The following is a 25,086-nucleotide window of genomic DNA, read 5'->3' on the forward strand; positions in this document are numbered from 1 at the left end:
GTCTCCGTTTGCATACATCATCACTGAACCCTTTACTTGTTTATTTGTTCCTATATACTGCTATGGATTCTGGATACATGGGAAAGGAAGATAAATCACATTTTGAACATACACATTTTGACCACACACACATTTTGAGAATACACACCTTTTCCAAGATAAACCAAGTCAGGTAAGATCTGGCAATATACATGTAGCCTAGTGCAACTCAGAAGACCAGAAGGCGGGGGAGAGGGGGCTGCATAAAGTTGGGGACAGCTTTCACCCACTATGTGCATAACTAGTCCCTGCCATACACGGAAGGGTTACTATTGTCTGCTCACATTATGTGATCCTTAAGGAGATATGAAAGCATCCCTTCCAAACAATGAGAACAAGAAACATAATAATATTCAAGTAAAACTTCTAGGACTATGGCCCTTAGAGATCTACCCTTCAGTCTAACTGACAGCCTTTGTGAACAATATGAAGCATATCACCATGCATTACAACAATGCACCACAGGTATCAAAAAGACAACATATGATCAGAGATAAAATTTAAAAAGCGGGTAGGACAGGGAAGAAGGACTAAGTGTAATAGTAAACATAGGGAGAACATGGGAAGAGCAGACATACTGTGGAGATTACCATCATTGTAACAAAACAAAATGGATATGCTCAGGATCGTAGTCCCCATAGACACCAAGGTCAACTGGCATAGCATGTGAGGGAGTAGCCAAAAAAAAAAAAAAGGAATTTTTTTCTAAAGCTATGTATTTATATATATTTTTTACAAAGCAATCTTATCACCTTCAAAGTACTCTCCATTACACTTAATACATTGCCAAATCTGTGATTCCATTCTTAGAAACATTTTTCAAACCCTTCTGTTTGGATGGCTGACAGCACCTCCCTTAATTGTTCCTTCACCTCTTCTACTTCATCAAATCACTGTACTTTCGTGTCCCTCTTCATTCACAGAAGCAAAAAAGAAGTTGCATAGAGCGAAGTCAGGTGAGTAAGGTGTGTGGGGAAAAAGAGGTATGTTATTTTTCACCCAAAACTGGCGCACTGAGATGCCTGCACAAACAGGTGCTTGCTGCACAAGCAAGTGTATTGTTGTGGTGGGTGGCAATACCAGTCCCCCAACTGCCACAAATCAGGCCTTTTTTGTCTCACACTTACGCAATCCTTTCAGAACCTCTAAATAGAAAGCTTGATTAATAAATAGTCTGACCTGGTGGAACAAACTCCAAATGCACAAGGTTTGCCATCAATTTCAACATCAAAACAGTTTCTGCGGCCAAGCAGGAAACAAAAATTCACAGCCTCATGCTCTTCTTAAATCAGCCATCACAAAAAAACGAGGTTAGAGCAAAACTGCTTTTATGAAAAAATTCACTGACACCAGAGAGAACTTTCCCAGGTGACATCATTTGGATGCACTAACTCAGAGTGAGTTGCTCGGGGCTCGCCTGGAGGGGAAAATGCCTACTGCAGAAGCTCCCCCCAGAAGAGCTTTTTCTGTGTGTGTTGTTGGGGGGTACCCCCTCCTAGTTCACAAAGCTTGCGAGTATCCAGCTAAGGTTCAATCATCAGTCACTCCCCACCTGAGTAAATAATCATGAAGACAAGTGAAGACTCATGGAAACTATCAGACTACTGGACTAAAGGCCACACAAACATAAGCCTCACAACCTTAAAAATCGAAGAACTAGATAGTGCCCAGCTACCATTACATTAGGATATCTGAACAGAGTTGGAAAATGTAGCAAGAAACTCAAAATCTTAAAAAGACCAGGCTTACTGGTCAGATAGAGTGGTAGAACCCTCAGGACTATGGCCTTGAGTCACCCCCATAGCTCAAATTTCAGCCAAATTATACACAGGTCTACAAGGGATTAAGAACAATAGGGAGGTATGTAATCTTCAGAAGAATGAATCATTTGAGATCAAAAGCGTAACATGTGCCCAAGGACAAAGTTCATAAGCGTGAGGAAAGAGGAATGAAAACAAGAGATATAAACAGAAGGAAGTGGAATAAATACTAGGAGATGACAATCAATGACATGAAACAAAATGTCGATGTACCATGAATGGAAAATTGATCTGCTCTGTTAACCCTTACCCAATTCACAATGAAACATCTTAAAAAATAAAATGCACACGAATAGTTGAATGGAAAACCAATTTGCTCTGTACATTGTCACCAAAATCACATTTTAAAAAAAGAACCACCACCCCCCAAAAGTAATAACTGACAACTAAGAGATTTAATTCAATTTCAGAAACTATGAAAATATGGGAGCAAATAGAATTCCCTTCGGGGGAAAAAGGTGGAGAAAAATCTGTACCTACATTTGGCAAGTCTTTCTTACCAAAAGAAAGAACACTGGCAGGGAGCTAGTCTGAATCCTAGCTTGTTGCTTTCAATGTTGTTAAACTCTGACTTTTGGGAACTTCTCAGAGGAAAACTGAAGAGTATCACACACTTCTTTAGGAGTACATGAAATCAAGAGTGTGTGCTACCCTACTGGTTTCATTATCTAGTTTATTACTGTTTTACCACCCTGATAATCTCCTTAAGAACTAGCGGGTCAGTTATTGACTACTTCAGTACTGCTTAGAATCGTCTAGGTACCACCTGGACTTAAGCCATTACCATCTCTGTTGCAGATTCCTTGCATCAATGCATGGCTTATTTTCTATCTAGCAGCCAGAGGTAGTCTTTGGAGCAAGGCACCATTCAGCCTAATATTTGCCTTCCCCTCTGCCCTTCTGTCAGCCCCCCTCCCATATACTCTATCCACTCCAGCACAGTAGAAATCTTGTTTTTCCTGGCACATACCAGCCTTTGTAGTTCCCCATCCCGAAGGGGATTTTGTACTGGATGTCATTTCTTCCTTCCTCCAGCAATGCTCTCCCCTCTAACTCCCCTTCATTCAAATGCTTCTCCCTCAGAAAAGCCTCTCCTAACATCTAAGGAAGTAACTTCCCTTCTCTCCACCTTGAGTCACACACACTGGACACAAGCAGCTCTCAGCCCCTTATTCTGCTTCAGTGTTTTTCTACCTGAAGTTGTTTTGTGTTTATTGTGTCTCTCATACTTTTGAGGCTGGAAACCTCAGGTCAGTGAACTTGCCTAATTTACCTTTATATCTTCAAGAAGCTCACTCGTTGCCATTTAGTCAATGCTGACTCATTCAACCCTCCAGGACACAGCAGAACTGCCTGTGAGTCCCCAAGATTGCAATTCTGTGAGCAGGATGCGCCATGCTTCTCCCACTGAGTGCCTAGTGGTTTCAAACTGACCGTGTCGTGGTCAGCAGCCCGATGTGTGCCATCATGCCCTTACTGAATGGAAGGAAGACTGGGGGGGAGGGGGGGAGTAAAGGGAATTTATGTATTGTCTGGTACGTAATACAGAAGAGTCTGCTGAAGAAAGAGGTCACATCTTTTTCTATGCTCCACTCAGTATTTTTGGTAAATATTTTCATCTATTTCTGTAGTTTATTTTTATAATTTACCTGGGGCATTTTGAATTAATAAAAACAGCAGCATTACAAATTTTACAAAATAATTTTCAAAGTAAATAAAATATACTCATACACCTGTGAGGAGCAGACAATGTAGTTGATGCATACTAAGATTAAGATGCAGCAATAACTTCATTTAAATGATACTTTCAAAATGTAATACTTCCAGTTTTAACTGTTACTTGACATGGCATATAGAACCCTAGGAAAAAGAAGCTCGAACCCTGCCAACCCTCAGTGAAGTGTGGGAAGCAGTAACAGCAGCTTGTTCTCAGTAGGATGTGGCAGAGAGGGAAGAACATAACTCAACTCAGTGTTTTCCAGTTGTTACTGACTCACAGTGGCCCTATTCAGTGTTTCTGCAGCTGTAAACCTGTAAGGGGACAGACGGTCTCACTTTTCTCCCTGGAAACCAGGTGCTCAGCCTGGCCCGCTGACCTTGCTACCAGCAGTCCCAGGCTGACCCAACAGTGCCACCGAGTTACTTGGGGGAACAAAAGGCTGGATTGGAAACCCCATCTTTGAAATACAGAAAATAAAGAAATGTTTTAGACTAAATGCTGAGAACTACTGTACACACTTCATAAGTTTGGGTGATGTAATAACATACATTATGGGAGGACCACAGGAAAACACCTATTATTAATTTTTAGGTGTAATTCCTCTAAGAGTAATAACAACACAAAATACCTCACAAGAATGCAGGACAGATAAGAAAAACACTTGCGTGAGAAAGTTCTAATGGTGTCATTGCACTTTTGATCACATTGCTTTTGGTCACTTTGAGAATGTGTCACAAAATAACTTCTTTCCCAAAATGAATTTAAAACTTCCACTTTTAAGCAATTAAAAAGAAGTTTCTAGTATTTGGAGACAACTAGGTAATTTTTCTTGGCTAATGAAGAATATTTTAAAGCATGTATTAGAGCTTAAATTCTGAGCACCTGGTTTGCAGAAGGCTAAGTGCATCTTGAGTCTTAATGTGGGTTAAGCCTTAACGGGAGTTATTTCTGACCATTAGTCAACATAAAAAGCTTTTACTCTCATAAGTGTGTTTGAATGGGATTACATCCAACTCCCCAGCGCAACCCAGTGATGGGCAATTTTGCCCAGAGACCTGCCTGGGCGTGAACTCAATAGAAATGGAAGCAGTAGGCCCACAGGACTAAGAATGACGCCCCGCCCAATCAGACAGCTGGAGGGCCCCAGAACTAACCCTACAAAAGGTGTCTAATTTGTAGCAGTGTATCTTTAGCCCAGTCGTGATTCAGTTGTCCCAACTTCAATTGTGATAACCTGATCTGAAGCTAACTATGATTTTGTGATGAATTTCTTCTGTTTTCTCTCTTCTACAATTAACAACATGCCCATTGAATTTTTGGACACCATGATGGCCTCCCTGATCTGGATTATTCATTTTTGTCATTGTTTTATCTGTTTCCTGCTTAAGATTTAATAAAGGCGTCTGTATGAACATTCTTAAACCTGTGTCTTTAATCTCCTAGAACTAAGACCAATTACTACTTTTCCACTAAACCATGTCTGATGATGGCATAAGTTAGAAAAATATACTATCAAATTACATGACAACTTATTCTTAATTCAAGAACATTTTTAGGACCAGTAACAAAAATAAAGTCTTAAACTACTGAATAATTCTTAATTATTCATAGAATAATTAAGAAATATTCTTAATAATTCACAGAAACTAGTACAAAAGATTATCATCTTACTGTTAACTTTATTAAACCAGCTAAGAAATAGAAGCCTTAACATTTTAATTATTATGTTGAAAACTAGAAATGTCTGTTTCACAACATTAACTAATTTGAAAATAGCTCACCACGTCTTCTGGTTCATTGGAAGCTCCATTATCATGCGCCTAAAAATCACCAAAACAGCCTTACAGGCGTCCACCTGTTCCCTCAGGAGCACAGGAACCTCAGCACATGGTTCCAACAAAAAGACATTTGCAGCATTTGTCAAAAATACCTGAAAACCAAAATTAGAAAATACAATGGAACATATCAATCCGAGTTAATTGTGCTTAAGGAGCACGCAGTAACTTCACCTTTTGAGTTGTTTCCAGACAGATTTTGTTTCTTTAAGGCAAAACTCACTGACTTCAAGTCAATTCCAACTCGTAGAGATACTTTAAGATAGAGAAGAACCTCTCCATATAGTTTTCAATACTAAATCTTTATGGGATCAGAGAGCCTCATCTTACTTCTTCAGAGAAGTTGATAGGCTTGAATGGCTTACTAAGGCACCTTCTATAAGGAAAGTGGTCCTGAAATACCCTGAAGATTGTTTTAGTTCACCCGTTAGGATAACTTAAATATTGAGACACCCAAAAGGCTTTTTGATGCGGGGGTGGGGGTGTACTGCTACATATTCATATTGCAACTCTAGAAATTTTATGACTCAGAAAAATGGTTGTAGCCTTCTTTTGGACACTTCAAAAAATAAAGCAGGGGTGGGAATAAAAGGGGAGGAATGAGATAGGGTTATTGCCTCTAAGTGAATAACTTTGGGGTAGGGAGGAGAAGGAGAACCTGAACCCGAAAGAACTCTGCGGCTACCAGTCAATCTTCCACTTACAAGACTCCCTTACTGACAATAAGCTTCACTACAGATCAAGCAAGCCTCAGGATCTACACTGCACATCTTCTACAAGTGTTTTGTTTTTAATATGAGAAAGATATTATGTAGTAAAATAAAAAATCTAAATGAATCCTTAATATAAAAATCTGAAATTTCAAAAACTATTTAATCAGCCAACTATTCTATGCTCTGCCACAAACCTATTAACTCTAGTTCACGCGCCTCTGTCATCAGGGGTATTTGAGAAGAAAAATGAAAAAGTATTGATATAAATTATTACTTCGTAATTTATCACTTAGGAGCCCTACAGTTAAATAGCAATGTGCTATTTACACAGAGGATGTTGGTCATCCATCAACTTGGATAGTCCAAGTGTCATTCTAGTAATGGAAATGGATCTGATCCATCTTTGCTGTTATTGCGTGTCATTGAGTTGATTCCAAATCATAGTGCCTCTGTAGAGAGCTATATTCCCCTTAGCTTCCATGGTGCTCAGCAGTACAAATGCAAGTGATTTTGAAACAATCAGACATACCAATTTATTTGTAGATAAATTAATAAATCCCCATTTCAAGGAAAATATATAAACTACCCCAAGATTAAAATTAACACACTCAAAAATCAATTAGTGACAGCTTCTAAGATTTGAGAATTATCTTCTGCAAGCTTCAAATGGGATCATATCCCAATTCATTAGGAATAATTACTAAGTTAGTTGTTTTCAGGTGCCATCGTGTCCCTTGTGACTCATGTGCAACAGCACAAACACAGCCCCATCCTGTACCATCCCCACAATTGTTAGGTTTGAGTTCACATTCACAGCCACTGGGTCAAACCATCTCACTGAGGGCCTTTGTCTTTCTCACTTCCCCTCTACTTTACCATGCAGATATTTTCTTTAGGGACTGGTTCCTCTTCACAATGTAGCCCAAGGACTAAATAAAGCACTATAATATATTAATTGATAATATAATTTTGTGGAGAACTTCTAGCCTTTAGGTTAAAAAAAAGAAAAACATTCTATCTTAAACTATGGCAGACTATTAGTTTAAAATAAATGCATTATAAATGATATACTGTAATATAAGTCATTTTTATGCAATGAATGTGGTTTCTTGTTTTACAATTTTTGCATATTCCCAAGGTAAATTTGAGAGTTTTCATATATTATACTGCTTTCAATTTACTTATAAAAAATTTTTAAAAATCAAAATGCCCACGATATGACTTTAATATCTTCTTAAAACAAGTAAAGTATGAATAAACCAATAAAATTATTAATATATAACCTATTCTTATCAAAGCAATTATTTTATTAAATCTCAATTTGGACACTATTTTCCCTAATGAACCAAGTAAAGGACCAATGTACTAGATATAACGAAAACAAAACAGTTACTTACATTAAAACTATATACTTTTTAAAGTTATAGAGTGATCAAGTAGAAAAAAAATGTTTCTCTTAGTTCAAGTAAATGGAATTTATGCTTCCAGTAAACAAGATAACGGCAATATCTGCCTCCAGCCATCCCCACCTGAATTTAACCCTGGCAGTCCTCTCAGGAGAGCGTGCAGCTGAGGAACATAGGAAAGGGGTTCCTCCACTAATTTTTCTCTAATGGGGATACAGGTTAATGCATTCATTGCACAGAAGGTCTTTGAAACTGCTCAAGTAAAGTTATCTTGATTTTTAAAAGTTAATTTCAAATTATTTGCTGATTTTCAATTGAAAATGAAGAAACTTCTCAATTACAACATATTAAACTAGTTAACTTGGAAACAAAAAACACAATATGGACACATCAAGATGGAGAAAACAGAACACAGCACCATCGAGAGCTGAGCAACATGCTTATCTTGCACAGCCTTCTGCACTCCATGCTGAACCTCTGCCTTGGAAGCTCAACTGGACACGGTTATGAACTTGGGGCCGGGCGGCAGGGGGCCAGCTATCTCTTTTTTTTACTTTCAGTGCTAATAACTTCAAATTAAGTCAGATTCAAAAGATAATCGCCCAGTCCCCATTTTCAGAGAGAATTCTGAGGTCTGAGTAGGCTAAGGGACAAGCCAAAGTCCAATGTTTCTAAATGGTATCAGCTCTATTTCATATACTTGCATTTAGTCATGGAAATATCTAAAAGCTACAGCCTTAATCATTGAGCTTCATAGACATATTAGAAGCACAAATGTGGCTTGACAATACAGAATTCTCCAGAGAACTACCGCACATAAACTTAGATAATCACAAGTTTGTAATATATCTCCCCACGCATATTCTGAAGATAGTCTTAAAATTTAAATCTCAGTCATTTCACATTCACTCCATAACAATCCCTCTTAGTTCTTATCTCCTTTGATGAAAACAACCTCTAACAATTGTATGCAGGAAATCAGAGTGAAAACGTGGAAGTGGAATTTATAAGAGTTATTTATGGAGACAGAGCTAAAAATATCACCACAGTTTATATGCTGTTATACTCAATACACAAAATTTTACAGTGACTCCAAGTGGAGGCCTTTGAGTCTGGCCTGGCTGCATACCTGCAGCATAACCTGGGCACCAGCTTTCACATTGCTACTTTCCTCTTCTAGTACACAGCCTCTGCTCACTGCACTCGTGAAGGAGTATGTCCGCCCCCAACTGGAAGATCGCTTATGGCCAGAACTTTCGGATGAGGCCTTTAAAAAATAACCACCAGTTAATGCAATAGAACGAATCACAAGTTCACATGTTTAAGTTCGTACACTCAGTAGCATTTATGAGAAGGTTTCTTCTGTTTTGTTTAAAACTCTACCTCCAGCACCTAAAATATAAATGTTTGTCAAATGGCTGAAAGGGAATGTAAGACACCTCTAAAGTTGTGATGGACTCCATTTCCTCACCTATTTAACTTGACCTTGTGAATAGGTGTTAAGATATCACTAATAGTGAGAAATGGAAATTATGGGAGACAAATATTTAGAAGTATATAGGGCTTCATTAAAATATAAATATGACATAATTTCTTTACATTTCAGGATGTTGGTTCACTGTCATTTTACATTTATTCCACCTCTAGCTTTATCAACCATGGATGAAAAGATTCAGTGTGACAGAGCCTACTCTAGAAGACAGTGAGGCTAACAATGAAATAATACTTAATATTTAGCCAACAGTTCTATCAAATGTGTAACAGGCCAACTGCTTTAGTTAAAGTCCACTGCACAAGAGAAATTTGCCAAAACATTCTCAACTTCTCCAATGCTAGTTATTGAAACTTGCCAAGAACAAGATAGTGACCTTTTTAGTCTCACTCGGAGATGTGGTGCACAGGATGGTTTATGAAACAATGCAGTAATTATTAACAAAGATGTAATGTGCATGTGGTCCTAGTTTGATGGCTTTGAGATGGCCCTCTTTAGTAAAAGACAGAAGTTACTTCAATGAGGTAGGTCCTCATGGAACGGAGCAACTTGAGAGTTGTTGTTCGTGTTCTTGGTGTTGTTGTTGCTGTTAGGTGCCATCGAGTCAGTTCTGGCTCAGAGTGACCCTATGTACAACAGAACAAAATAATGCCCAGTACATATAAGATAAAATTAAGTTGGTCTGCCTGTGTTCCACCGGTGGGGACCCTAGAAGGAGCAGGAATGGTTTGCTCAAATGACAAGTGGTGAAATATTACCTCCCTGCTATCAGTTTCTGAAAATCCGAGCTTTTCGGCTTGTTCTTCAGTAATGTCTTTTTTGTCTGGCTCTTCCATGAATACAGGTTTGTCCTGCAGGATCCACTTTCTGTATACTTGCACTACTTTCCTTGTTACCGCTATGTCACTAGAAGGCAGCAAGAATGCCTAAAAGTAAGAGAGAAAACACTGGTGAAACCCACACCGTGTCAATCACAACACAGCCACATGTATCAGACATTCCAAATGGCTATCACTGCTTTCAGACTTGTCTTTGAAACCAATGAACACAGGACCATATATCTCTTTGCACAGAAAAATAAACTGGAAAAAAATTCTCATAAACGGGAAAGGTAAAAAAGGTCATTTATAGCTTCTATATTCTAAATCAATATTTTTTTCCTACAAAATACATGACTTTATAGGTTTAAGAGATTCTTAGGGCATAATGGCTAAGCACCCAGCTGCTACCCAGATAGTCGGTGGCTTGCGCCCACCAGAGTTACGTGAGATAAAAGACCTGGCAGTATGCACCTATACAGATTATACCCTTGGGGGTCCCATGATACAGTTCTTCTTTGTCTTACAAGGTCTATAAAGTAGGTATCAACTCTACAACTTAAAATAATAACACAGATATTTTAAGTGGATATGGAAAGCATCTTAATTGTACAAAAGGAAACTTTTTCCAAAGAATAAAGAGTAAACTGATAACAGATATATTACTACAGCCAGTGGTAGCCAACTGTGCACACTTCTTCACAGCTCCACATAAAGTAGTCATACTTTGGGAGATTGGTTTGACTATGCTGGAAGTATTTACACACAGAAACAGGAAAATGCTAAAAATCAGGTTTGGGGTCCTTCCCCCATCTCGTGTGTGTGTGTGTGTGTGTGTGTGTATCAGCTGCTCAATATTTACCAATATACCACTGAGCACAGCTGTCAATGTTATCAAAAGCCACCAGCCAGTGTGTCATTCTGAATTTTATATGAATTCAATTAACATGAAAGGACTCCTCGATGATGTTCCTGATTAGAGCAGCCAGTCCACAGAGAGGACAACATGGCTGGCCCCACTATAAGACATGATGCCCCTCAGTGACCAATGGCGCTAGAGGGGACAGCACCGGAGACACAGTGTGGGAATTGCACCTGACCTGATCCCACCACACCGAGGCAAAGCACTGGGGGAGTGCAGCGTAACAGCAAGGGAATGGAGTGGCAAGGTCCCCAGGGAATGCTGAAAGTGGACTTTGGGGCCAGGGCGTGGTGCCCCAACAGACTGGACTGGAAAACAGTCCTAAAGGCCAACAAACGATCCCTGAACTAACTACAACAACAAAAGAAAGGACACCTCAGGGCTTCGTTCTTATGTTTTGGGCCGCTGATGGCAAGGTCAGCAGCTTGCAACTACTAGCCAGCCTCTCCTTGGAGAAAGATGAGGCTTTCTACTGTCCTAAAGACTTACAGCCTTGGAAATTCACAGGGGCAGTGCTACCCTGTCCTATAAGGTCATTGTCAGTCAGAATTGATTTGATGGTAGTGATTTTTCTTTTTAATTAATATTAAGGAATCCCCTGACACACCTACACAAAGAATTTACTGATCTAGGGCAGGAAGATTCCAAAAATATAAACCAGTAATTAAATGGGAAATAACTGTTTTATGGACTATTTCTGCATGAGAGATGAGCACCTATGACATGCACTTTACCAAGTACCTCAATACTCAAACGAATGCACTGTTGTTGTTTCAATATGAAAGTTATATTAAGTATATTTGCACATAAGTGTTCATTAGCTCAATCTCAACCAGTGCAAATCATAACACTTTTAAACTATTTTTACCTAAGCTGAATCGGTCTTGTTGTTGTTTGGTACCTTCCTTTTTTGAATTATAATTTTAATATTTTATTGACATAATTCATATATCATGAAATTCAATGGTTTAAACATATTAAGGAGAATTGTGTAATTATCACTGTAATCAATTTTAGAAAATTTCTTCTTTCTTGTATTCATTATTATTACCTTCCCATTTCCTCCAATTCCCCATGCCATACTTCAAAAAAATATTAACCCAGATACTGTATGTATAAATTTATCTATCCTGAATTCCATATAAAAAGTAAAGGCAAAAGAACCCAACAACAAAAGAAAACAGAAAACTCTCAATTGCAGAGATAACAGAAAATTAAAAAAAACTAAAACAAAGTTGAAATGAATCAAAAGGAGCAACATAGGATAAGGTGTTTTAACCAAACTATATCTGCATTAGTCCACTTTGCCAGGCACTCTGTTGATAACAAGGCTATTCACATTTCTAGTCAATGGTCAGAGGGGATTCTGACCATTCTTAATCTACTTGGGGACCCTGCAACTGAATCTTGGGCTTTCACTGTCATCCATAAACCAAAACCATGCCATACTCATGGCGATCAAATTGATTCCAACTCATGACTCTTAGGCTTCTGCAAACTGGGTGCTCAGATTTGAAACTCTAATATCAATCCCTCCTCTGGTTTTGGGTTATAATATTGACAATTCTTGGATCACACATGCTGTTGTGCTTCTTCCATGTGGACTTAGATGACTGTGTGTTTTAAGACAAGCCTTTAAGACTTCAGATGCTATTCTTGCTGATAGTTGGGCACCGTCAGATGAATGTTTTCTTCTAGAGAAGAAGAGCCAAAGGCTCAGAAAACCTAATATAGTTTCCAAGGTTACAAACTGGTTAGTGACAAATCTAGGTCTTAACCACAGGTTTCAGAAAATTGTTTTAATATCCTCTTTAAAATTCATGCCACAAGATGCAACTGTAAGCTAACTTCACTTGTAGGGAAAGTTCATATAATGGATAAATTGTTATAATAGAGGTCTTTATAAGACTGTAGTGTTATCAGTATAGACATCAATTATTCTTATTTGAAAGATAAACAAAGGCAAAGTATAAAATCCTTTTCTAATGTTTTTCCAAATTTTATATTATTTTTCATACATTAAAATGTTTAAAGAAGTGTATATGTCTACATTCTACCATTAGCATTTCTTAATATTTGCTTCAGCGCATTTTTATCTAGCCATATCTCTACCAATCCTTCCTTCAATCTATCTATGACCCTACAATACACACCTAGTTTACTTGGTATTATCCCATATAAGTCCCTTAAGCTATATACATTTTCCTTCCTTTACTCCTTGGTTTATTTTTCCACCTCAGAGTTAGTAATTTCAATTGTCCTGTCTTCAAGTTTTCTGAATATTTATTCTTCCAGCTGGTCAGAAAGCACCACAGAGATTTGGGAATGGCCTCCTTCCCACTCATCTCTGGATTTATAGTTTATGATGAGAACACAAGGGTAGTAATGGAATGGTTTTGCTCAAATACGAAATTTTCCCTCCATATGTAAATTTGTATTAAACAAAATCACAACACAACTAATTTAAGATAGAATGTATGTGTAGGTCAGTTCCAATGCATAGTCACCCTGTGTACAACGGAAGGAAAGATTGCCCAGTCACACAGCACCCCCAAAATTGTTCCTAAATTTAAGCCCCTTGTTGTAGCCACTGTACCAATCTATCTTCTAGAAGAGATTCTCTCTCTCTTTTTTTGCTAACTTCCTAACAAGAAGGATGTCTGCTATACTTTATCTAAGCACTCAAGATTCATTGGTACAATATCTGCATACAAGGGGTTGGGAAATCAACCCAACAAAGATTCAGGTACCCTCCACATCAGTAAAATTTCTAGGAGTCTAGTGGTGTGGGGCATGTCGAGATATTCCTACTAAAGTGAAGGATAAGCTATTACATTTAGCTCCCCCAATGACTAAAAAAGAGGCACAACGCCTAGTGGGCCTCTTCGGATTTGGGAGGCAGCATATTCCTCACTTGGGTGTTCTACTTCGACCTATTTATCAAGTGACACGAAAAGCCTCCATATTTGAGTGGGGCCCAGAACAAGAAAAGGCTCTTCAACAAGTTCAGGCTGCCGTGCAAGCTGCTTTGCCACTGGGACCATATGATCCAGCTGACCCAATGGTGCTAGAGGTGTCAGTTGTAGATAAAGATGCAGTGTGGAATCTTTGGCAGACCCCTATTGGTGAATCACAGCGTAGACCATTGGGATTTTGGAGTAAAGTCTTGCCATCCTCTGCAAACAACTACTCCCCCTTTGAAAAACAGCTGTTGGCCTGTTACTGGGCCTTGGTGGAGACTGAATGCCTCACCATGGGCCAAGTCACCATGAGGCCTGAATTACCTATCATAAAGTTGGACGTGTGCAGCAATACTCCATTGTTAAATGGAAGTGGTATATACGAGATCGGGCCAAAGCAGGACCTGAAGGAACAAGTAAGCTGCATGAAGAAGTGGCCCAAATGCCAACAGTCTCCACTCCTGTCACATTGCCTCCTTTCTCCCACTCTGCACCTATGGCCTCCTGGGGAGTTCCTTACCATACTTTAAGTGAAGACCAAAAAAGTAATGCTTGGTTTATGGATGGCTCTGCACGATATGCAGGTGCCACTCATAAGTGGACAGCAGCAGCACTACAGCCCTTTTCTGGGATCTCCCTAAAGGACAGTGGTGAAGGGAAATCTTCCCAATGGGAAGAACTTCGAGCAGTGCACCTGGCCGTTCAGTTTGCATATAAGGAAAAATGACCAGATGTGAGATTATACACTGATTCATGGGCTGTGGCTAATGGCTTGGCTGGATGGTCAGGGAATTGGAAGGACCATGATTGGAAAAATGGTGACAAGGAGGTGTGGGGAAGAGGTATGTGGATAGACCTCTCTGAATGGACCAAGAAAGTAAAGTTAATTGTAGCTCACGTGAACACTCACCAAAGGATTACCTCTGAAGAGGAGGACTTTAATAATCAAGTGGATAAGATGACACGCGCTGTGGAGATTGGTCCTCCTCTCTCTTCTGCCGTCCGTGTTATCGCCCAATGGGCACATGAACAAAGTGGACATGGTGGCAGGGATGGAGGTTATGCTTGGGCACAGCAACATGGACTTCCACTCACCAAGGCTAACTTGGCCACTGCCACTGCTGAGTGTCCCATTTGCCAGCAACAGAAACCAACATTAAGTCCAAGATATGGGACAATTCCTCAGGGAGATCAACCAGCAACTTGGTGGCAGGTTGATTACATAGGACCACTTCCATCATGGAGGGGACAGCGGTTTATTCTTACTGGAATAGGCACCTACTCTGGATATGGATTTGCCTTCCCTGCACGTGATGCTTCTGCCAAAACTACTATTCGTGGACTTACAGAATGCCTCATCCACCGGCATGGCATCCCACATAGCATTGCTTCAGATCAAGGAACTCTCCCACCTGAAAACACAGCACGGATTCCACTGAACTGGCAGCTGAGAATGCCCCCTGGGCACTTGGGACTTCTCATGCCTTTGGATCAACAGGTCAGGAAGAGTGTCACCGTACTAAGTGGTGTGATTGATCCTGATTACCAAGGAGAAATTGGACTGGTATTACATAATGGAGGTAAAGAAGAATATGTCTGGAATCCAGGAGATCCCATATGCCGACTCTTAGTGTTACCATGCCCTGTTATTAAAGTAAATGGTAAGTTGCAGCAACCCAATCCTAACAGGACTTATAATGACCCAGACCCCTCAGGAATGGAGGTCTGGGTCACCCTGCCAGGCCAAAAACCGCAGCCAGCTGAGGTGCTTGCTGAGGGCAAAGGTTATACAGAATGGGTAGCAGTAGAAGGCAGTTCTACCTATCAATTACGACCACGTGATCAATTGCAAAAGCGAGGCTTGTAATTGTCAATGTATTTTCTTTGTATGTGATTATTGCATATATTTCCTTTGTTCAAGTATGTTATATCAGATATAATTTGACTCAGTGTGTTTTCATCTATATGTATGATAGATGATTGATGATAAGTATAAGTGTGATTTCATTAATATCTGAAAATTAGATAAGTATGTATTGGTAAAGAATTGTGTACAGGTGCCAGGCTGGCAAGGGGTGGATTGCTATAGTTTATTGTGCCAGCCTGGCCGATAAACACAAGTAGGATTAACTGAAGGGCAGAGGGATAAATGGCTCGGTGAGCCTCGCCTTGCTTGTTCTGTGCCTCAGTTTAAAGGGGTACACTACCTGTGGGATGCCTAGCCTGTGGACTGTGTCGCTGTAAGTTGAGGTCCCTTTAAGCCCACACAATTGGAATGTTCATCTCTGGAGCTGGGGACTGACAGTTGATGACAGTTGGGGACCTGCCCTGCAGTTTGCTGCCTGGGTATATATAGCCCAGCTCTCTCTACAGAAGAAAACTGGTAAATGGCAGCTCTCAAAACTTGAAGGACTGCTAGTATCTCACTGCTTTAAAATTTAACTGTTAATTTCTTGTATTATCTATCTGTATATTATTTAACGGTTTATTTCTTGAATTATATATCTATCCTTATAAATATATTTATATATAATTACTAGCAATCTGGTTTGTCTCTCTAGAAAACCCTGTCCAATACAATGTCCTTCTCCAGAGATTGGTTCTTTCTTGATAACATGTCCAAAGTCCATGAAACAAAGTCTGACCATCTTAGTGTCTAAGGGGCATCCTAGTTGTACTTCTTCCAATACACAGTGATTTGTTCCCTTGACAGGCCATGGTGTATTCAATACTGTTGGCCAACACCATAATTCAGAACTTCCAAATGAAGAACAGAAGACAAAGAAGGAAGAGGCTGTCCACTTAGAAGAACTGGCCACCAAAACCTGTATGGATAGTAGAACGTGGTCAGATAGTGACAACCTTGTGAACAGAAGCCAAACACTGTCACAGACAGTGCTGGATAAACTCTTCAGGTTGGAAGGAATTTGAACATGACTGGGGAAGAGTTGCCTCCTCAAAGTAGAAGGGATCCTGATGCTGTGGGGGAGTAAAGCCGTGGGAGCAGAGCCTGCGGAAGTAAAGCCTTCGGGATCTTCTCTGGTTGGTGGGCTACAACTCAAAAGAAGAAGAACTAGCTGAAAACAACTCTTAATCATTGGAATTTTGAAAAGACAAGTTATTCATGTAGGAAAATTATGAAAATTGGAAGCCTTGGAAAATGAAATGGAACAAGATTGATATCCTAGGCATTAGTGGGCTGACACAGATTGTTGGTGGCCATTTGAATCAGAAAATTATATATTTGACTTATGCCTGGAATCACAGGTTCAAGAGGAATAGGGTGATTCACATTCATAGTCATAAACAAAGGGACATTTCCAAATCTATCTTGAAGTACAAAGCTGTCTCTGATATGATAATACTAATCCACATACAAGGAAACATCATCAGTACAACTAACCTTTATGTATTAATGGTGCTAAAACTAGGGATGAGGAAACTGAAAAATTCAAACATTTTCAGTCTGAAATGGATCAAACATGTAATCAAAATACATTGATAAGTATTGGAGAGTAGAATGCAAAAGTTGGAAACAAAGAGGAAGAACAAGAATTGGAAAATATGGCATTGGTGATAGAAACAAAGCTAGAAATCGCAAGATAGAATTCGGGAAGACCGCACCATGGAGCGTCGAAGTCCTCCTGACGTCCAATGGTCACCAAGAGGTTCAACCCCTTCATGACCTCAGACTTCAGCAAGAACCGCAAATGCCACTGCAATGACCCCACGCACCTGCGCAGGAACATCGTATAATCCCCACTCTCCAAGGAGCTGCAGCAGAAGTATAATGTCCGCTCTATGCCATAGGCAAGGACAGAGTGTCAGGTGGTTTGAGGACACTTCAAAGGCCAGCAAGTCAGCAAGATGGCCCAAGTGTACAGAAAGACGTACATCATCTACATCGAGCTGGGACAGTGGAGAAAGTCAACAGTACAACTGTCCACGTGTGCATTCATCCGAGCAAGGTAGTCATCACCAGGCTGAAGTTGTACAAAGATTGGACAAAATTCTTGAAGGCAAAGCCAAATCTCCACAGGTTAGAAAGAGAAAGGTAAGTACAAGTTAGAAGGCATTGAGAAAAGGCAGCAATGAGCATAGCCTGGTGTGGAACCACCGTTGAGCAGTAGATGTCTAGCCTCATGCATGTCTCTTGGGAACTTTTCTCAAGAGGCATCTGGAGCTTTTCCTTACCCTCCTGTTATGTGATTGATGTGTGGCTCTGTAACTCTGTCTTGGCAATTTTGATTACTTTTATGAATAAAACTTGGAAGTTCCTCAAAAAGAAAAAGAGGGAGAATTTAGCAAGACCGATAACATCTTCATTGAAAATACCTTTGAAAAACAACACAAAAGGTGACTTATGTAAGGATTTCTCTAGATGGAATACACAGAAATTAAACTTACTACACCTGTGGGAAGAGTTAATGGAGAAGCTTTAGATCAGCAGCTAAAACAAGGCTAGGGACCAACTGTAGAAAACACCATCAATTGCTGACATGTAAATTAAGGCTGAAACTGAAGAAAACTAATACAAGTCCAAGAGACCCAAAATATGACCGTAAGTCTATCCCACTTTAGTTCTGAAAACATCTCAAGAACAAATTTGATGCAGTGAACATCAATGACGGAAAGGGTCATTAAACAGACAGGAAATAAAGAAAAAAATCAAAGTGGATGTCAGAAGAAACTTTGAAAATGGCTCTTGATTGTAGAGAAACTGAGGCAAATGAGAGAAAGGGTTAAGGCAAGTACTGAATAGTGCATTTCAAAGTGCAGCTCAGAAGACAAAGCTTTATAATGAGCCGAGCAAAGGCCCGAGTTAGCGAACCAAAATGGAGGAACACTGGATATGTTAAACTACAAGAACCAAAGAAAAACTTCAAGCCTCAGGTTGCAACAGTGAAGGATCCTATCGGGAAAATATTGAACAGTGCAGGAAGCATCCAAAAAAGATGGAAAGAATACAAAGTCTCTACCAAAAAGAACTAGTCAACATTCAATCATTTCAGGGGTAGCATATGATCTAGAACCCACGGTACTAAGGGAAGCAGTCCAAGCTGCATTTAAAGCATTAACTAAAAAGAAGTCTCCAGGAATTGATGGACTACCAAATGAAATTTTTCAACAAGCTAATGAAGCACTGGAAGAACTCACTAGTTTATTTCAAGAAACCTGGAAGGCAGGTAATTAGAGAAGTGACTTGGAGAGATCCATATTGGTACCTAATCCATAGAATGTACAAATTATAAAACAATATCATTAATATCAAATGGAGGAAAATGTTGATGTATATCATCAGGAAACAGTTGTAGCAGTACATTGACAGGGAGCTGCCAGACTTTCAGGCCAGATTTGGAAGAGGATGTGGAACAAGGGATATCATTGCAGATGTCAGATAGATCTTGGCAGAAAGTACCAGAAAGATGTACACTTGTGTTTTATTAATTATGAAGTCATTCAGTTCTGTAGATTATAACAAACTTTGGATAACCTTGAGAAGAATGAGAATTACGAAACACTTAATTGTGCTCATGCAGAACTTGTACAAAATTGAGGCAGTTGGGCAAACAGAACAAGGGACAATGCATGGTTTAAAATCAGGAGTCAGAGTTGTGTCCTTTCACTATATTTATTCAGTCTGTATGCTGAGCAAAAGTTCAGAGAAGCTAGTTATCTAAAGAGGGATCTGGCATCAAGGTTGAAGGAAATCTTAACAACCTGCGATATGCAGATGACACAACTTGTGCTTGCTGAAAATGAGGAGGGCTTGAAGTACTTGCTCATGAAGATCAAGGACTTCAGCCTTCAGTACAGATTACAACTCAATGCAAAGAAGATCAAAGTCCTTATAAATGGGCCAGTAGGAGAGATCATAATGAACGGAGTTGTCAAGGACTTCCTCTTGCTAGATCCACAATCAATGCTCAGGGAAGCGGAAGCCAAAAATCAGAGGATGCGTTGTATTGGATAAATCTGCTGCACCAATTAAAAAGTGAGAATGTTACTTTGAGGACCAAGGTATGCCTGACCCAAGCCATGGTACTTCATTTGCCTCGTATGTATGTGACAATTAGACAATGAATAAAGAAAACCGAAGAAGTGGTGCATTTGAATTATAGTGCTGGCCAAGAATACTCAAAATACTGAACTGCCAATAGAACAAACAAATGCATCTTGGAAGAAGTATTGCCAGAACACTTCATAGATGTAAGGATGATGAGACTTTATCTCATGACCTTGGACATATTACCCTGTTAGACCAGTCCCTGGGAAAGGGTATCATGCTTCATAAAGTAGTGAGGCAGTGAAAAAGAGGTAGACTCTTGATCAGATGGACTGCCACAGTGGCTCCAATGCAAGAAAAATCCTGAGAATGCTCCGGAACAGGAAGGGGTTAGTTTTCTGTTACATATAGGGTCACTTTGAGTCACAACCAATTTGATGGCACCTAACAACATTTAGGTTCAAATGTAACCCCTTATCATTTTTCTGCTTTTTGATCCATTTAAAATTTAATGGCAATGGGTGTTGTGGGTAAAGTTTATTATTTTCTGCTTTTATTGAGGATTTTCTGTAATTTATTTTGCTATTATTCTTGGAGTGTTTTTGTCTGGTTTGGTTTAATTTAGCTTATTTTTCTTTATATGAAATCTAAGATAGGTATATTTATAGAGATAATAACTAGATTCATAGTTTCTTAGGGTTATGGCACAGAAGACATGATGGCATAGTGCAACGGTTCTCAACCTGTGGGTCACGCCCCCTTTGGGGGTCGAACAACCCCCACACAAGGGTCATCCAATTCATCACAGTAACAAAATTACAGCTATGAAGTAGCAACAAAAATAATTTTATAGTTGCGGGTCACCACAACATGAGGAACTGTATTAAAGGGTTGTGGCATTGGGAAGGTTGAGGACGAACCACTGGCATAGTGGATAAGAATTGGACTGCTAACCGTAGGATAAGTCAGTCAACACCACTAGCCACTCTGAGAAAGATAAGGCTTTCTACTCCTGTAAAGAGTTACAGTGGTTCTCAACCTTCCTCATGCCGTGGCCCTTTCATACACTTCCTCATGTGGTGGCGACCCCCAACCATAAAATTATTTTCATTGCTACTTCATAACTGTAATTTTGCTATTGTTATGAATTGAGCAGCCCCTGTGGAAGGGTTATTCAACCCCCAAAATGGTCGCAACCCACCGGTTGAGAACTGCTGAGTTAATAGTCTCAGAAATCCACAGGGGGCAGTTCTAGCCTATCCGGAAGGTCACAATGAACCAGAATCAACTTGATGGCAATGGGTGTAGTGGGTAAGGTTATCGCAGAGAAGACTGGTGGGAATGGGGAATAAGTAATAATGAATACGATATTGAAGAAAATGTTCTACAATTGATTGTGGTGATGATTGCATAACTATTTATAACACTTTTTAACATTTAACACATTTTACATCTTTTAAACATTTACTCATGGCAGACTTCCTCCTAATTGAAATGTGAACACTTTCATTATTTTTTATTTTTTCTGGAATCCATGTAATAGCAGTATGAAAGCCAATCATGTACCCAGAGGTCAGCATACTGGCCAGAGCGTTACCCTCATCAAGAGAATCTGGATGTATGGGAGATGGTAGGGGAATGAATGGTGGCCCAAAGGAAATGGAAGTAGACAGTATGATAGGAAGCAAGTAAGGTTGGAGGTGGGAAGTATCCATGAATTTTAGGGTTAGCTTTCCAGGCCACACTCCTGACCCTGGCATTTTTCCTTCTTAGTAAATCTTCTTGTAGGTGTGTTTTTTTATTTGTCTGAAGCTTCTCATTTATTTGTCTGAAGCCTCCGTTCTTTAGAGTATGTTTAAATAATGAAGCCATATCTTTATGATAGGCTTTGATCCATGTTGTATCAAGCCAAATGTCAGAGTCATCACTCTGGCCTGTATCACACCAAAACAGCATTGCGTCGTCCTGCTTGAGGATGTCTCTGCAGGCACCCATTGCCATGTCAAGTCTACGGCATGAACCATGATGTGGGACTGGTCTCTTCTGAATGTGTTGTATCTATTCTTGAGTTGATGTCTAAATTCAGGTGGGATGTATTCAAGGCCTACTCTGGTCCTCGTTTGTGGGGGGAGGTCAGATGCTCACAGGCATCCTTCCTGAGGGCGATCAGTTGCCAGACTACAATAGACCCCACTCCCTGCTGTTAAGGACAATGGATGCCTGCAGTCATCTATTTGGTTCCAGTAGGTGGGGTTTACATCCTATTGATAATGGATCCTATGGAGATCCAGAGAACAGGTCAAAGTTAAGCTGCCATCCTAAACCTAGGATCCGCCCATCTTGTCACATGTATGCCCCCAATCCCTCCTCTTCCCATTATGTACATTTCCCTAGACTACCCCCTCATTATTGTATTACCTATAACATAGCCCCTTCCTGTGACGTATGTCCTCACCTGTAATTAGGGGGCTTGCATGTTCCCAGAGAAGATAAAAAGCCTGGGCTAGCATTAAATAGCTCTCTCCCTCCACATGGACCACCAAGTGGGACTGAGGTGAGCATGCTACTATGAATTGTGTCTGACTCCATTTATTTCAATACTTCTATCTCTCATGCTCTCTGTAACTTTACTATGATCTTTACTTATCATCACTGTACAATTGCGCCTACTGGACTCGTAATGATGTGTTAGGGGCTGGCTTCCCCTGACACTCGTTGCCTTTTAAAGTTTTTTTTCAGTTTCAATTTTAACTTGCACTTGAGCAAAATAGGATTATATCTGTGATTATTCAGGTATCTAATATAGTTCAACTCATCAGTAATAATTCAGTGTCTGAGATAGTTAAAATTTATTGTGCCAACACAGGTGGGTTTAGTTGAAGGGCAGAGAGATAAATTGCTCGGTGAGCCTCGCCTTTCTAGTTCTCTGGTCTCTTACTTTGTGATGCTTGGACCAGGGCGCAGCTGCCTTAGCCAGTTCCCTACTTCAACTCTCAAGGCTCACTTCCTACAAGACATCCCTGAGGAGAAGCCACATGGACCTACCCCGATGCAGCCCTGGGAGCTGGAGCAGCCGTGTGGAGACCCCTGCCAGCACTGAGATGCTTACACGTTCACTGATTCCACTCTTCTCCTGCAGTCGGCGTCACTGCATGTGTTTTGTGAGATGGAGGAGGACTTTGGAGATCGGTATCAGACATATGGGCTAATGTTGAACTTATGGACTTGGGTAGCACTGGGTTGGGATGCTTTCTTGACGTATACTTACCTTTTCAATAAAACTCTCTCTTATACATATGAGTTTCTGTGGATTTGTTTCCCTAGTTTACCCAGACTGTTGCATAAGCAAGAGTTTCATAAACTTACAGTATATGTGCACACACTAACCTGACGAAATACTTCATTGACAAAATTGACGTAACCTCGAGTTGACAGGAGGATTCGCTGTACCATTTCATATACCATTCGGTGCTCTTCTTCGATGCTGCAAAGGCTGGAGTTGCTGAGTCTTCGGTCAGACAAGGTGCTGCTGTTAGAACGGTCTTGACCCTCCTCTGTGGGCATGCCACCATCTAATTCTGGCACTCCCTCTGGCACTGTGCCACCACCACCAGCCTGAAGGAGAGTAACCAGCACTTCTGAGTCAACGCTCAACAAATTTTGGAAAAACTTAAGGCTTAGACTATTTTAGAGAACTCTGGTGACCACCAACCTTCACAGTTCAAACAATTGAAGGCAGCCCTGCCTGAAATACACCAGGTTTTAGGGTCTATACTTACCAATTTCCTAGCTTATTCTAACCATTGTCTACCTCAGTTATTTTACTGAAAACTGCTAAATTGTTGGGAAGGAGTTGAGAAGTTTTTCTAAAAAGTTTAATTTATCTGTAAGATTACATGAAACATTAAAGCAAAAAATCCACGTGTATTATCACCATGTAAGATCTCTACATTTGTACATTTGTTCTATGGTCAAAGATCTGAGCTTCGTTTTGTAGCCACAATACTAGGAAGCAACAATTAATTCATAAGACTAGGTGACGCATTGATCAAAGAATGCTAAGACATGTAAGGGTATTTTAAAAGATGAGCCTTGGTTTGATTTTTATAGTTAAAACCTCTGGTCAAATTCACTAATTTAGGAAAATTTAAATATTTAGAAGAATTTTTAAATGTAAATGATAACAGTAATTCAGTAAGGACTCAATAAGTTTAAGACAAACATTGCTGTCTGCTCTTATTTTTCCATAGAATTAAAGGTTTTCTCCAAATATAAAATACGTATAATTTTGCTTCCTCTTTGCAAATTCCAATGTTGCCCCTTTTAAATGCCAAGAAAATACTTAAAATAACTTAAACACAACTAAATCTACCCACTGTGAACATTTTTATACGAAATAATATGTGTAGTAAAAAATAATAATTTCAGTAACTACCAAAGGCAGTTCAAAAGCAAAAAAGATATGCAAACCGTAGTTCCAAGAGGAAATTAATGGAAGACTATATTTACAATAATTTTTCTCTTCATGTGTAAGCTACTAAGCCTCTGTGGCTTATCAAAGGGATTGTCACACTGTGAGAAGTCCTACCTTATAGAAACTATTTCATCTTTTTGATGGATCTTGCTTAGAAAAAAATAAAATTTTACTCAACTGTCTTTTTTATATGCATTTTTTTTTCAGAATGATAGCAGTATAGTACAGAAAGAAGCAGCCCAAATAAGCAACAGAACACTTGCTTGTGCACATTTCTAGCTGCAAGGCAAGTCCCTTAACTTATACAGTGAGAATAGCAGTAATGTCTCATAAGGCTCACTGACCTGTTACTTTTGAACTGCCAGCCCCGTTTCCCTGACAGATCAAAAACAGACGAAGGAAAGCATTTATATGTGTAGTAAATTAAAGATGTGCACAATTCATTGGAACTCCTTCCATAACAGGTAAAATCTGTCCCTTCGCTTTGGAGCACATGGATGGTGTGATTGCTTTAGCCAAGAGGAGAAAACAGAAAGGTTCGATCCCAGTTTCAGGCCCAGGCCCAAAAGGGTAACAGTTACTACTTTCCACCTCTTAATATGCTTGCTCTGGAACCCTGAATGGCCAAGTACACAGCCCAACTACCCCGCTGGAGGAACGAGGAAGTGAGGCTCTATGAGTTCAGCCTTCCAAATCCTCCACTAAGACGATAGGCATAAGGATAAAGCACTTTTGGAGTCACCAGAACCAGCCTAGCTGCTAGCAGAGTGCCAATATCCACTGACCTCGATAACATTACATGAAGCACATAAACGGCCTCCAAATTCTGCTCAAATTCCTGACTCAAAAAGTGAAACATAAGAAAATGCCTATTCCTCAT

General features: G+C 39.8%; 1 protein-coding gene across 1 annotated transcript in view; it reads right to left on the minus strand.

Annotated features, from left to right (window-relative positions):
* Positions 1 to 25,086, minus strand: part of RALGAPA2 (Ral GTPase activating protein catalytic subunit alpha 2) — a 415,476-nt gene that overhangs the window by 288,838 nt on the left and 101,552 nt on the right. Inside the window, exons 10-13 of the mRNA XM_075564042.1 lie at positions 23,120 to 23,347; positions 9,784 to 9,951; positions 8,663 to 8,800; positions 5,361 to 5,509 (exon numbers count right to left, since the gene is read on the minus strand). Coding sequence (XP_075420157.1) covers positions 5,361 to 5,509; positions 8,663 to 8,800; positions 9,784 to 9,951; positions 23,120 to 23,347 — 683 coding nt within the window. The remainder of the gene's footprint in view (positions 1 to 5,360; positions 5,510 to 8,662; positions 8,801 to 9,783; positions 9,952 to 23,119; positions 23,348 to 25,086) is intronic.

Source organism: Tenrec ecaudatus, chromosome 12 (assembly GCF_050624435.1).
Source record: "Tenrec ecaudatus isolate mTenEca1 chromosome 12, mTenEca1.hap1, whole genome shotgun sequence".
Lineage (NCBI taxonomy): Eukaryota > Metazoa > Chordata > Mammalia > Afrosoricida > Tenrecidae > Tenrec > Tenrec ecaudatus.